This window comes from Salarias fasciatus, chromosome 1 (genome assembly GCF_902148845.1).
Source record: "Salarias fasciatus chromosome 1, fSalaFa1.1, whole genome shotgun sequence".
NCBI classification, from domain to species: Eukaryota; Metazoa; Chordata; class Actinopteri; order Blenniiformes; family Blenniidae; genus Salarias; species Salarias fasciatus.
Genome location: NC_043745.1, coordinates 19311733 through 19327493, shown reverse-complemented (window position 1 = coordinate 19327493; position 15761 = coordinate 19311733). Strand labels below are relative to the sequence as shown.

General features: G+C 42.6%; 1 protein-coding gene across 1 annotated transcript in view; it reads right to left on the bottom strand.

Moving 5' to 3' along the window:
* Positions 1–15761, bottom strand: part of hipk3b (homeodomain interacting protein kinase 3b) — a 39566-nt gene that overhangs the window by 15326 nt on the left and 8479 nt on the right. The window contains exons 2-3 of the mRNA XM_030097926.1: positions 13384–14716; positions 1227–1350 (exon numbers count right to left, since the gene is read on the bottom strand). Coding sequence (XP_029953786.1) covers positions 1227–1350; positions 13384–14716 — 1457 coding nt within the window. The remainder of the gene's footprint in view (positions 1–1226; positions 1351–13383; positions 14717–15761) is intronic.

Here is a 15761-nt window from a genome sequence, read left to right as displayed (position 1 = left end):
CTACAAAAACAGATTTATCATATTTAGACCGGTGCTGCTGCACTCAAGTCAGATCTCTTTTGGAGGTGTTGAGTTATTTCTCCTGTCTCCGTCCTGTGGAGAGTGAAAAATGATGCCAGGACATAAAAATACCTTGGTATGAGTGCAGTGGGGTGGAGTGCTGTAATTCAGGGTGCTGCATGGGGCAGAGAAGAATCTGACTGAGGCTCAGTTGGCTGGCTTTGAGCAGATAGGGCCCCGAGGCAGGGAAAAGCCGCTCAACATAAGCCCAGATCAGTCTACTCCTGGGAAGACACAGTCAGGGCTCCACTGGGAGGGGAAGGCATCCAACAGCTTTTAATAGACAAGACTATCAATCACAAAAATATGCCCTTCTGCTCGCCATCATGGACACCAGCTGATACAAGCCTTGAGGCGTTGATGCCATCAAGAAAACAGCATATATAGCACTTTTTTCCCCTGATATCACCCTCGTGCCATCACCATTTTCCTTCCAATGCATAATTATACTACTGTCCTGCATCTCATAAGAGTCCTCTCCCTCTTAACCCCGCTGCCATACAAGAAAAAAATCCCTTTAGAACCAATGGGACAGCATTATGTTGAAATCTCACACAGTTTTAGTTTTTTTTTTTTGTCCTCTCTGTGACATGGTTGCGTTCTAGTAGATGCTTCAAACCATCTGCCATAAACTCTGCAGATAAATGCTCCAGTGTGTATTTTACTCTTTACAGCCCTCAATTTGAGAAACTCATCCAAAGCTGTAGTGGATTAGGAATTATACAAACCTGAGTCACCTGAAGGACAGTCTGTAATAGAGACCTGAATGGCGTTGCAGATGTATACAAACCCGAACTTTGTGGGCTCCTTTGATCGGAAAATACAGGGAATAATGGAAAAATAGAAAAGAAAACTAAAGGAGCCATGAGTTATGTGACGGGTTAATGATGGGTGAAAGGTAAATAATTGATGGAAGGAATACAAAGATGGGAGACCCACTTAAAAAAAAAAAAAAAGCGCTAAAGAAAACTGTTCCCATGTGGAGACGTTAGAGAGGGGCTGACGAGTCACAGAAGGTTAAAAGTAAAAGCAGGAGATGTTAGATTAAACTTGAAAGGGTGGCAGCTGGCGCGCAGGAGGGGTGGAGAAGGTGGACCTCCCCTCCAACGCTGAGGGCCGAGCCAACGGCTGTTACAACGTGAGTGGGGAGAAAATGGGTTGTTTACCTGGTCATACTCCAGGGCCCCAGGGTAGAGAGGCCAGCCCAGAAAAAGCTCAGCGATCACGCAGCCTAGGGACCACATATCTATGGCTTCACAAAACGGCAATCCCAAAATAATCTCTGGAGCCCTGTGGAGCAGAGAACAAACAGATGTTAGCATACAGTGACACACTCCACATTATATTAATGCATTTATTATTTCTGACTGAACGTGCATAAGCGTATATTTAACATCTTTGGAATAAACAGTCAAAAAAAAACTAATAATAGGCTCTCATTCCAGCAAACCAGCTGGCTCGAGAACACAAGCTTCTTGTTTTGAAGACAATGAAAAGTTCGTGTCATCTTTGATTTCGCTCGTTACACTGCTCACGCATGTGTTGTATTTTTGGCTCTGTGAGACGATTCTCGTGTCTTCAACAAACAAACATCAGTTTTTTGCAATGTCATGAAATTCCAGATGATGGCTTGTCATATGGGATTTCGTGGTACATGTGTAACAGGGCCAAGTGATTTTGTAAGCCTGTGCCGTGCGTGTGCTGGATTCGCCAGCCGTCAGCATGCAGTGCTAGTGGGTTAGCAGGTCAGCCAGGCGGGGATCAGGGCTTTGACGGGCTGGATCTGCTCGAGGCTGATAGAAAATAAGAAGTGCAGTCGCTACTTCTTTGCCTACTTGCTGGCTCAGTGTTAGCCTCCCATAGTAACACTGTAATACCACATCAAAGCAACGCCTCGTGGTGACACAGGCCTGTCAGCGCCAATATAGGTAAGACACGCTGATGGTCAGGAAGTGTGTGTTTGGGGCCACACTAGAAAGCCCTTTAAACTTGACAGAGCGCTGACAACATGAAGTGATCAGAGCTCATTTGTCTGACATAAGTCGTCCATACGGCATTGACCTCCATCTCATTATATTCCTCAGAACTGGGTAATATACAGCCTGCAAATGACTAATAAATATTCATTTCTTAGATGCATCCAAGAAAAATATGTTAAGCATATCAGGGAAAAATAGGTTAGGGTTACACTGAGGATAATGTGATAAGACGTGTGTGTTCGCATTTGGTAAATCCACTTCCCTCGCCTATTTTATGTGTTAATGGGTAGAGAGATAATTCAACAATGATGTTTATAGTTTTTATAACAAATATGACATAAAAAAGTTTACTGGAAACATACTATGATATTTATTTCATCAAATATATCTCTACTGCTTACAAACATGACAGAGGTGCTCAGAATAACTCAGCCCTGAGATTATCCTGGTGAGAAACTTGAGTCATGAGGATACATTTCACTTCCGCTCAGCAAGTACAGAAGACATATCCTCACGAAACAATCCAGAGGGCTGAAATAATGTAAAGAGTGCCTGGAGATCTGATGTCCTGACAATCTGCCCAAGTGCCATAACGAGGTTGCACCACATACCAACTAAGGCAACCGTGCACTTTCAAGCTTTGGATATTTAAGGGGCTCCAGCTGACAGCTTCCCCATGACGTCTTTGGAGCCATATGGGACTGAAGCACGCAGGAAATGTAGACTGTAACAGTAAACATAAGACTTGCTAAATGGTGCTTTAAACTGCTGTATAACTTAGCAAAAACAATTGCAATGAGCGGCTGCTGCAGGAGTCGAGACGGCATCAACAACCAAGAAAGACAGGTGTGTCAACCATTTCAGCAGACATGGCCTATTTGTCAGGAAATGTTTTTTTATTGCTGTTTTTTGTTTAAAGCCACTTGTCAATGCGTTATTGCTTAAGCCATAAATCAAACTTGGGAGACCACCCTGTATTCAATCAACGATGCTGTTGTTCCAGAGAATAACCACAGCAAAAACCAGTCAGCACATCAATTCACACTCGACCTGATCAGCCAATATAACATTCACAGGAGCATTTTTATACATCAATAACACAATTTCAGGATTTAAAGCTCTGAAACTGATCTCTAAATTACTCACAGAGCTACAAGAAATCCTGTTAATATTGCGGCAATGACCGAAATATAGTTTATTACATTTTTTCTGCCCAATGAGAAATACAATGTGTCAGCATGAAGGACTGACTGGATGTAGTAGCATTTCATTTCCAACAGCGTGATATATCTCCGAGATAGCCCTGGGCTGTCTCGCACAATCTCGCAGCCTCGACAAATGCATCAAGCAAAACAACCATGTTAATAAAAGCAGGTGCCTTTGTTCAGTATTTTCTTGATTTCTGTCTAGGTTTTGATATCCGTGACAACGACCAGAGTATTTGTGCATCACGTCGTGTTTTTCTCTTCTTTGTTTGCTGCAGATTCCACAAAATATTGCTTTAGGATGAGAAACAGCTGCATGGTGCTATTTCCATTATGTCTTTGTTGTTATTTTTTCCCCAATTGAAACAACAGTAGCACAGCATCACGTGCAAAATCAGATGAAATAAAGACAGTAAGACAGAAAATAACAGCTTTCTGTCCTTTGCTCTGGGTGTGGAGATTGGGAAGGGTAAGTGGAAGTTGCTATGGTTGCGTGGCTCCATCCTCATCAACGCAACACAAGCCTCGCTGTCATTCTATGAAACCAAACCGGTTTTCCATTCTGAGGATGTGACGTAAACGCTGACGGGCCTGTGAATGCATGAGAAGCTGAGGCCTCGTGATTCTTCGCAGCCACGTGCGAGATCCCCAGGAGAAACGGACACAACAAAAAGCAAGGCGACAAGCAAATATCCTGCCTCAGGTGAAGTGCGTGATGCACTTCGGCGTCAGATGACACAAAGGAGCAATCAAACACAAAAACTGAATGAATAGTCGTGATGTCAAAAAAAAATCAGGCACAGCCCCAAAAGCAGATGGTATTTCAGATGCAGTGTCCTTAAGCCTCATAAGCAACCTCTGAACATACAGGGATTACTACAAAGCCAGACGAAGTAGTTCAACTGATCAAAGTACAAACAGATCAATGCAACATGACCGGACATCTTATGAAATGCAGTCGAGCTGCTTCTGATGCCTCGGTGTACCGTAAATGTATAAAAGTGAAAAAGATTTAACCTCAGCCAACAGGTAAAAGGGTTCGTATCAGAACTGTTGACAGATGCCACTGCACAGGTCGAAAATCAACGACTGGGCGAGGCGCGAGTTGTTCTTTCTTCTCTACGGCTCAAAGGTTTCCACAGAACGCGCTGTGTTATCAGTGAAACACACCTTTAGAGGTAGTAACAGAGAACAGGACATACTTTCTGCACCTGCCAAAACCACAGCTGCATTTTTTCTTTTTTTTCCTCCTGAATTATCTCTAGTTCATTTGTGGTTTTGCAATATTTCTATCAGTTGTTATCAGAGAAAAAAAACTCACAAAGTTCTTCAATGATTTTCTATAAACTAGTTTTATTCAATGGATTTAGTGCAACATGTAACTTCTGGATCAAACAGGGTCACAATAGGACAAGGGAGGACTGAACTCCAAAATTTTCTGCTCGGTTGTCTTTATGAAAACTTGCACAAACAAACCCTGATGCGAAATGCTGAGCGCAGCAGCCACCGCAGGCCTCACACACGCATGCAGCCGTGCCAAATCTAATCTGCCCACACTGCAGGTACAATATTCAGCAACAATTCCAAAATGAAACTCAACCAGGCTTTAGCGACAGTAGGATGTTCTCTCTCTATATTTAACAGCTCCTTTGTTGATGGGCTTTGATCGATGAAAACAAGATCCTGGTCAGTTTGTGACGTTGCCTCCAACAGCTGTTTCCCTGCAGTCCATTCATCGCTTCCTCTCTCCTCTCACGGCTCGTCTCTCAGGCACAGAGATGGTAAAAGTGCAAGGCAACACTTTGTTTGTAGAACTAACACAAACACGATCCACGGCAGGATTACAAAACAAATGACGTACTGGTCATCTGTATTGCGTACCCCGAAGACTGGAAGAAGTAATCAATCATTATCAAGTCGGACTTTCTATCATGAAATCCAATCAGGGTGTGGACACACAGTAAAATATGTGTCCTTAACATAGCCTGCATGTTCATGTGTTCTTAATTTATAAATGCACTGTGCTGTATTTTTTTTTTGTAAATCTCCAGCTGGTTTAGAGACGTAGCAGACACAGAGTTTCCAAAGTGCTGAATGAGCTCGAGCTAAACCAAACAACACCGTGCCAAGGATGTCCCCGTCCTCATAGTAATATCACCAGCTCTGCAGCAGTGAACAAAACCCACTGGAGCGGTGGAGATTCACATGTTCAAATCAGAACTGCAAATTTCATGAAATTGTAAAAAGGTTGTGTTGGCCAAACGTGTGCACATCGTACAGAGCAAAAGCCTACATTGAGCACATAAATAAAATTTGTAATGGTTCAAAAGCAACACAAGCTTTTTCAAGGTTGTTGTGTTGTTGTTTCGTTAGGTTTTTTTTAACCTGTTGTACTTCTACTTCTGTTTATGCAAATCTTATTCTCAATACAGGACATGGTAGAAAAAGAGAAATCAACTCCATCTCCATGTCTTATTCATAGCCATTATCTCACACTCCAGAAATAGTCCTGTGATCCACCCTGCTCTGTCTGAACTCAGTGTAAAGTGGCATCAAACTGGCTCGGCGAAAACCGCAAATAAGGGTGTCACATTGGTGGAGGAGGAGGGCAATTTTCCTGGAGCTAAATCTTTCTGACAGAGAATTTCATTTGGGCTGTGTTGCCGTTGGCGTGTGCACGAACCCCCCCTCAACCCAAAAAAAAAAAAAAAAAAGACAACGCAGTTACTCCATGATGGAAGAATGGAGCCTTACTGAACGCCTCTTCCAGGAACAGTAATTCCACACAGTCCCAGTGCATCCTGCATTATTCAGTGGAACACATAGGGAGTGCAGCCAAGGGCGGATGGAGCACTTGCACTCTGATCTGCCCAGACCTCAGATTAGTGATACAAGGCTTTACACACTTTTCACAGATGTAAACCTCTCAATGTGGTGACATGGAGTCAGTCCCATAGTTTATAACAACTCAGAAAAAAAAAAAAATTGAAGGTGTTAGTTCTCTGTTGCTTTAAAACTCATCATTAAAAAGATCCTGGTTTCTGAAATCTGGTAGGGACAACTTAAACAAAAAAAAACTGAAAATAATGTATTTATGTTAATTCTAACAACATTCCAATAACAAACCACGACATATGTCATATATTTTATTGCTCTGGTATTTACCAAGGCATGTAGTAATTGTTGGAAGTGATCAGAAATGAACATCCTTGGGCACAAAATAACTATAAGTTATTGCTAGAGCCATGTCCCCAACATTATGTGTTGGGCCCAGTGTGGCCTGACACACTGATAAAAAAAAAAAGAAAAACGGTACATGATGTGCCTGGATAGTTCACCCAAGTGAAATAAATTACCAATAAGAATATGATGTGCCCTCAGACTTGGTGCAAAACAGCCTTGGTCTGATATTAGAAGTTCTCTGGTAGCTTAACTTAAAACAGAAACTGAAACCTCCACAGGTCACACAGGTATAGCAGTTATTGAACATTTATTGATTTGTAGTCATTTAGCACAAGGCAGTTAATACACTGCAGCTTAAAACCCTGCAGCCAACTACTGTTCCCTAAGTTACATTGGAACATATTTGATGTTACATAACAACGTCCTGACGATACAGCCAAAATGTTCTTCAAAAATATTCTATAATTTCAGTATCTTTTTTTTTTTTTCATTACTTTGAAAGCCTAATTTAACACCTTCACAACAACAAAGTGATCAGCAGTTGACGTCAAGCGCGTGTGTATGTTCACCTCAGACATGAAGGTTTATGCTTCTTTCTCAGACCCAGCAGTCAGTAAGGAGAGTCTGAGCAGAATTCATAGAGGCGGCATCAAAGTGTCCTGAAGTGACACTGCGAGCTGCAGAACTCATTTTAATGCACAACTTTGGTGTTTGCTAACTGGCAGACTGCACACTAGTGCGAGCTGTTTGAGCCATACAAATACCTGGAGATAATCATAAGGGACTGGCCTAAAAGACTGCATGGCTCATAAAGAATGCACACATGCATGCTGGCACACACACACATGCACACACTCACAAAGAACAGGTTCCTAAAAATATCCTGGGGATTACAAGTTCATAAACCTATTGTGCAGTCGTCCCATTTCATGCATGCATAAGAAATATTTGCCTACAGGTACTAACCCACTGAGCCCCACAGTGGTGGACTGGTTAGCACTGCAAGACGGTCTGCGGTTTGACTCCCAGTTGGACTTTCTATTTGGACTTTGAACAGCGACTGTTCTCAAAGAGTGTGGCGGTTTTTCTCTTGCGACTCTGGTTTCCTCCCACAGTCCAAAAACAAAATGTCAGTGTGATTGTCTGTCTCTCTGTTTGCCCATTGATGGTCCAGGGTGTGTCTCGCGTGTGTCCACAGTCAGCTGGGATCTGCTGCAGCATCACGTTAACCTGAATTGGATGAAGCAGTTTAAAGAAAAACTGCAAATAAAAAGTAGACCCGCCACAATCCTTCCGATGTGCTACAAACCTCTCTTTCAGCCATATTTATTTTAACATAGACAATTTTGAAAGGAAGTAATAAATCAACATTCTGTGCAATTATACGGCTTAATGAAGCAACCTCTAATCATGAATTATTCCTGACAAGAAACGGTATGAGACCTGAGTGTGCCAAATAAAGTGACACTGAACGGCCATCTTTAAACAGACAAAAAGTATAGCTCGGGTTTAAGCATAACACCTGAGAACTAATAATGAAAGAATACCTTTAAGTAATTGCTAACTGATGGATAGTAAAATGAATTAATGGCAGAAGTGAAGCTGTCAGTTTCACGTTGGACCTGCAAGATCTCTGGTTTAGCTGACCGTGCAAACTAAGGTGGCAAATTACAAATGGCCACAGGCCAAAGGCTTGTAAATTGTGGAGGCGGGAGGCATATCTGTCAGACATATTGGTTGCAGTGGGTGATGGATTTGAGGCGTCCACGCAAGACCAAACACACACACAAACACACATTGACATATGAAAATCAAAACAGCTGACAGTGAGCTGGTTGACCTTGAACGAGTAAGTCAGAGCTTGCTAGTATTTCAAGCTGTCCTTATTTCATCCTGGCTGCCTATGTGTTTCACCATCTATAGAAGTCAAAGCACACTGGCCGCTGTCCCATGAGCTATTTTAAGCGAGCCTCCGCTCGAACGCTCAGCAACGCTGCTCCCTCACAATATGCTTTGCTTACTCCAGTCTCAGAACAGGACAAAACTGGGGAGGCACAACATTTTTTACAACTTTTGAGAAGGTGGAGAACGACAAATCAAAAGAGATCCAGTGGCGGACGATGTAATCAATAAAGGAACCCTCCTTCAGCCATACCTTTGGACTACAGGTCATAACATATATTTAATTTATAGTGCTGCCTGCCGGAGAATATTTTCTCCTTTTACTGATTCTGTCCTTCTGCAAATGGAAGAGGGACAAAAATAGCATTAATTTCAAACTGAGTCGGTCTCAATCAATACGGGAAGAAGCGTGTGTGAGATGGTCCATTTCCCACATGGTCCCCGATTTATCTGGGTTCAAAAGTAACTGGAGACTTGACACCTTTATGTTTTGTAGGCAGCTGCTACTTAAATATTTATCCTTCAGCATGGTTATGATGTGATTAGGACTTGCTGCAGTTTATACGGAGATGGAAGTGATCCGTCAACAGAGGATAAATATGCGACTATGAAAAAAAGGAAAGCTTAAAATTGAAGCAAAGATATATTTCAGCTGTTCGGTTAACCGATGTAAACATTGGGTTTATTTCTTTAACAAACAGATGTCCGCAAGAAACAAGTAGCACGCCCCCTAACAAGCACTGACTATACAGGGAAAACTTCAGTTTGCAGTAAGATGCAACAAACCAATAGAGTTGAAGAGCTGACGATGCTTAAAGGTGCATTAAGGAGTTTTACAACCTTAAAAATACTTATTTTCCACCATAAATATATTACACATTTTTAATGATGTGTACAATGTGCCCCGACATATTCATTACAAGTACCTCTAACAGCGCTAAATTGTCACTTGAAAGTTGCAGTGCCGGTCCGGCACCAGAATTTTTTGGGGGAGAATTTGAAAGGAATGACGTAATGCACGCTCCGGCTGGATAGGTTTCATTTTGTCCGCCATTACTCCGCCAGATGCTTAGTGAGCAACAACTGAGCAGGAGCTTCCAGAAAGTAAGAAAAGACTGGCTTCTAGCACTGCCACAACTCCAGCACAGACCCCACCAGGTAAAAGAAACTTAAATCTTACTTGAGCGCTTCGAAACGAGCGAAGACGGAGTCCCCCTCTTCCGTGCACGCGAGCCACAGGGACGAGTTTTTCACTAAGCTGCATTACGCCCAAAGCCTGCAGGGGGCGCTGTTTCGCATAAAACGTGCAAACTCCTTAAGGCACCTTTAAGTTAACCTCCATGAAAGGGATATAGGAAAATGTGTAAAACGAATAAATAAATTAATTAATAAAATAGAATTTGTAACACTAAACATACTTTTTCCTCCACAGGCGTGATTATCACTCTTTTTATTATATGAGTGTGCAAAGTTGGCTTCGGCACAACTGGTATTAATCAATGGGTTTATTGCTTTACAGTAGCAGATGGATGAATGTAGAGATATACAGAGGAGTCACATTGACTCAGATTATTTAGCGAAGTGCACCAAAACACGCTCAACGGAAATTCCTCATTTAGCATGCGGACATAAAACGAAAGCAACCAGATTTCAAGTCCCTACATGATCAAACCTGCAGAAAACCAAACTAAAGGCAGACAGACACATCCACCTGACAGCGGTGTGATGGTTACCAGGCCAGGAGAGCATAACAGACGAGAATGTAATCTCACTTGTATTTAAGGCTTTAGGAAGTAGCTGGTTGCGATGGAGTTATGAAAAAATGTTAATAGTATGATTTCAAGTTTACTAGTGAAAATATTCCAAAAACCTAAAGTCTAATAAATGACAGTATTGTCTGTCCTGTTCTAAATGTTCTAAATATCTTTTAAATGAATCTAAGACTTCCCACTTTCTGGTTGTGAATTTTTGAACTATTAATCCCTTTGTTGTGATATTATTGTAACTATTCCTCTGGCACAATGCGGAATAATTCTGTTGCAAATGTGGGCATTGAATCAGACCTTTGCTGTCATTCTGCACTCCAGTTTTAGCAATAGTATTTACATATGTTGTTTTAAAATACAACACCATGCGAGGCGCGTGAGAAATTGTAGGTCACAATAGAATGAGGCTGACAGAGCCGACAAAGTCGCAGATGCACTGCTCAGTTCTTCCACCACAAAAAGGTAAAGTTGACAGTTCTATTTTAAGCAACTTCCTGAAATAACATGTATTCATGACAACAAAACAGCATTCACAAAAACACTGGATGATTGCACACGATCAAAGGACAATGTAAAAAGTACCTGAAGTGACATCCACTATTTTTTCTTGCTTCAAAAGAACCTATTAGCAGGATAAGGTCAAAGTAAATCTTATTTGAGGTGAAAAAAATGTATAGTGTACGCAAATTACAAGTAGACAATAAATACTAAGTCTCCAGTGATTCCCAGTGGCAAAGACAATTATTTCACTGCCACTCAGATGCCATACAACAATCAGTGAAACGTATCATTAACCCCCCTTTTCGACTAACCCTGTAATGGTCACACATTAAGACAAAGATAAAACCAAAACTCAATGAGAAGCAGAGTAATTCTGCATAATTTGCTCAATATTTCAAGATAATTGCATTGTGTCCCATTTCCCAGGATCATCAGCATTAGCTGTTCAAACAACTATGAAAAAAGAGAGAATTCCATTTTTGCCAAAGTAGAACCATAAATTTCATCAACTATTCCACATTAACCAAAAGGAAGTGCTGGTTTAGAACTGTGACTGGAAAGGTATCAAATGTGATTATGACACATCCTCAAGCTCACCTTTGCCACTGAACTTCGGCTTCATGACGTTGCGGATAAACGTGGCTGAAATTATTTTGGTCTACAGTGCAGCAGGCCTCACACTTCACGATAAAGTGACGAGAGAATCAGAGTTGAAACACTACTCCTCCGCATTAAGAGGAGCCGGCTGAGATGGTTCAGGCATCTGATTAGAACGCCTGAAGGTTTCCTCCCATCAGAGTTCTAGCAGGCACATCCCGCTGGGAGGAGGCCCTGAGGTCAGCTCCGGACCCACTGGGGAGAGGATATCGAGTTTTTTTTTTGTTTGTTTTGTGGAGGTTCAGGGTGCTCCCAGAAGCACTGAGGGAAGCTGCAGGGGACGGCGATGTCAAGGTTTCTTTGCAGTCCGTAATTCTACCGTGACCCAATGTGAACTGAGCAGAAGAGAAGATGGATGGAGTAATGGCGTGCGCCTTGTTCCTGCCATAAAAAAGGGCTGTTTTCTTTTTGATGAAAGTTGTTGGATGGATCTGTGCCACATTTTTTTGGGGTTTTTCATTTCAGATGGATTTATTTTATTTAATCACTTCATACAGGCCAAATATTTTGTAACGCACGTGCCCATCACAATCAAACTCATATGGACGACGTATACTATGGTTCCACATACAGATAAACATAAAAATAATAGACTGTCTAGAACTATCATACAAGTTCCATGAAATCTTCAAGTTGAAAGCAAATAGATTCAAAAAAAAGAAGAAAAAAAAACAAATACTAAAAGGCAACTAAGTTCTGGATTAACGGTGCATTTATAGACTGAGTATAAAAAACATTTCAGTCTATTTAATCTTCTATTTTCCTGTGGCGTCTGCTTCAGGGCAGCAGCTTAAACACAATTTGACCTGGATTCTACCTGGATTTAATCAAACTCATGACATGAACAGAGCTCACAGCTTAATGCATTATCAATTGCTTGCATGTGCTATGTTCATTCAAAGCATGAGACACTGGTTTAAACCAGCCATTAAAAGACAATCACGCCCATTATTTCAATCGGAAGGCTGAAACACAGTGTTATCATCACTGTTGCCACACTTGGCCTCATTTGCCTTTTTTTTTTTTTTTTTTTTTTTTCTTTACCTGTAACCAATAGATACAAGTTGTTGCTAAACTCGACAGATGAGAACATGTCACCGTGTGCAGAAACAGAGCAGCTTCACTATTTGTTATGTACATATGAGCTGTGTACATTTCCACAGACCTAAACAGTTCACTCTTCTTAAAACACACATAAATGCACATGTACCAAACTCAATGCTAATTATTTAAGTCTTTGAACTTTTTTTTTTTTTCAAAGCTGCTTTCCTTATGCCGTATCTTTTTTGTTTTTACTTCCCAGGCTCCGTGCGTACTGTTGGAAGGTACAACCCAAACACTGAACTGGGTCATTCCTGACTCTTATGCAACAGTTCATACCATTTCAGGGCTGTTTTTTCAATCAAACCAAAGTACTCCTAACATAATGCCAAAGGTAATTTGTGCTGCCTGTTTTCCAAGAGCGTGTCCAAGATCACTGCAAACAGAGGTGCCCTGTTAACATCAACAAAAAGGACATTACTTACTGCCATGTCATAAGCCAGAACTAGGAACTGCCACGAGGAGTCTAACCTGGCATTTGGTGATTTGTGTCCTTACCTTTTTTTCCCCCCCACTAGTCCACATCACAATCTGTATTTTCTAATATATATTAACATACATTAACAATAGAAATGACTTCTGAACTTTGAGGCAGCTCTACTCTCCAAATACTTTAAAGACATTGGCTCTAAGTTAGTTAATCATTCAGTTCTACTTGTTTTCTTTTTCTAGAACACAATTTGAGTTCCCAGGCAGCAAGAACACAAAAGGTCGGTCTGTAGTCTGCTAGTAAACACTGCGGGGTCACATTTTTTCAGAGTTTATGGTATGTGGCTTCTAAACACACAGGATGTTGTGCAGTATGGGAGACATTTCCTTGTTTTTGTTTGAGGAAGGACATTTTTAAACTCACTATGGCAAGCACATTCTGAGCACCAACCGAGGCTGAAATTGCTTTGAAATTCAGTCAACTTAAAAGCTGCTTTTGTGTAAATTGTCTGTAACCTTTTGGTCCTGTATTTTTTTTTCTTTTGTGTGTGTGCATGTGTGTGTTTGTGTTTGTGTGTGTGTTTGTGTGTGTGTACTCACCTATAGTACCGAGACTGGAGGTACGTGGAACACACTGCTTTGGACACGTGACTGGCTGAGCCAAAGTCAATCACCTTCACCCTGTAGGGTTGTCTCACCGGGTCCACCAGCATGATGTTCTCAGGCTTGAGGTCTGCATGAATCAGACCCATGCTCTTCAGCTTCTTCAGAGCTGTGGCCACCTGCTGCAGCACAGGTCTTATCACTTTGAGGGGCAGCGGGCTGAACTTATTCTGCTTCAGGAAGTCGTACAGGTTCTGCTCGAGCATCTCGAATACCAGGCAGGTGTGGCTGCGGTGCTGGAAGCATTCGAACGCTCGCACCAGGTTGTGCTCATCTGCATTCTCCCCGCTCAGGCGAGCGAGGATGCCAACTTCAATTTGGCCCTGCCGTGCATATGAAGGGTGGTTCTTCAAGATCTTCACAGCCACCACCTCCCCGGTTCCCCTCTTCCAGCACTTCACTACCTGGCCAAATGTGCCTCGTCCCAAGAAATCCAGCACTTCATAAGTATTCTTCATGGAACACAGGACTTCGTGTTGTACTACCTGATAGTCCCCATCTCCTCCTCCTGTTCCTCCCGCTGCACCTACGCCCCCATGCCCCACACCCTGTTTGGTGGGGCCCCCTCCGGCCCCCACGGCCGCAGGCGCTGTCACGGCGGCATTTCCCACGTTTGTAGTTTGCAACATGGCAGGCAACATTGACAGTTCCTCCACAATCTGCATGGTGCTCCCTCGGTTATCCAGCTCCTCACTTTTACGTTTCAGCCCACATCGCTGAGAGCTGTCAGCTGAGTTCAAACCTCCACAGTTCTCTTCTCTGTCGCCCTCTTCCTCGCCGTCTCCCTCGCCTCCGCCACTGCAGCCCTCTCCCCTTCCCCCTCCTCCTGCCCCTGTTGCTCCACTGCTGCTCCCACTTGCTATGTCTGTCGTCTGCTGCTGCTGCTGCTGCTGCTGCTGCCCGTCCTGCGAGTGGACAACCCCTGCCTCCTGTCGCTGCGAGGCCACGAACGGGCCGGGTCCCGCTCCTCCGCCTCCTCTCTTGCCGGGCTGTTGTCTCTGTACGCCACGCACCACCACCGTCTGCACCGGGTACTCTTTTCCTCCACGAACTTTGAGGCCCACTGCCAAGTCTCGGTTCACAAATGAGTGGGCTTGTTTTGTCGGGTGCACAATGCCAAGGGTTCTGCTGTTCAGATAAGTCCGCGGGTGTGCCCTGTCATGGTACACACAGCTGCTGGGCTCAACTTTGAGTTTCTTCACGCTGCTAAAGGCACTTGTCTGGGTTTGATAAATGTGTGGTGGGTAGACCAAGACTTGTGAGGCCATACCTGCAAGGATAAGAAAAAAAAAAAACAACAACAACAGGTGATTAGAAACATTAGAAACGTAGAAGTACCAGCCTTTTACAGAGGAGACCAAGATACATAATAAAAACACAAACCCAACTGTATTTCTTGCCCTGAGGCCCTGTTGGTCAGGGTGTATAATACCTTTTAATCATTCATCAAAAAACAACAAGAAACAATTCAATTCTTCCACCGGATTGAGGTTAAGTTTTAATAACAGGAATCAAACAGAGTAAGAAGGACGACCAGCTGTAATGCGCTGCTAATTTCTGTCCACTCATCACTGACCAGAAAAAGAGAGCATGTTGTTGTCGGGTGCATCAGAAAACCTACACTATTCATCTCTATCCACCAACACCTCCACGCAGCAGATGACTAACTTCTCAAAGGTTTGCCTGACCTTTTCCTGCCATTTCCATGCATCCTACTGCAGGTCTCTAGGCAACCAATGGTGAGTAAGGGAGGATGAGAGACAGACAAACAGAAACAACTAAGTCACAAAGCATGATGACACCCACCTCAGATATGGTTCATTCTTTACTTATCCCCCCATTGTTTGTGCGTGTGTGTGCGTGAGTGTGTGTGGTAGAGGAAGGATGAAGAAAACCATGCTCAAGGGCATAATTACATCTTGCTGAAATAATCTGAAATAGGATTATGTCTACCAAAAAAAGAAAAATATTGACGGTCACAATACTGGATAAAAACCTACAGAACTGGCACAGTGACCGTATCAGACACTGTCAGGGCTCTGTACTTGAGTCTATGACCTAATTCCATTCAGAAGGATCAAATACAAGCTTCCAGACTCCAAAGGTTTTATCTTTGATGAGGACTACATTAGCAGAACCACGCTTCCTGAAAACCCAGATTACACATATATTAACTCTATGATTCTTGCTTATCCAACAAGCCACTTCTTCAACTGCTCACGAGCATCTGTTTCTGAAAGTGTGAAAACACATACAGGTGAGACTGTTTGAGATGTTTATGCCTCTGTCGAGTCGCCCAAAATAAACATCCCTAA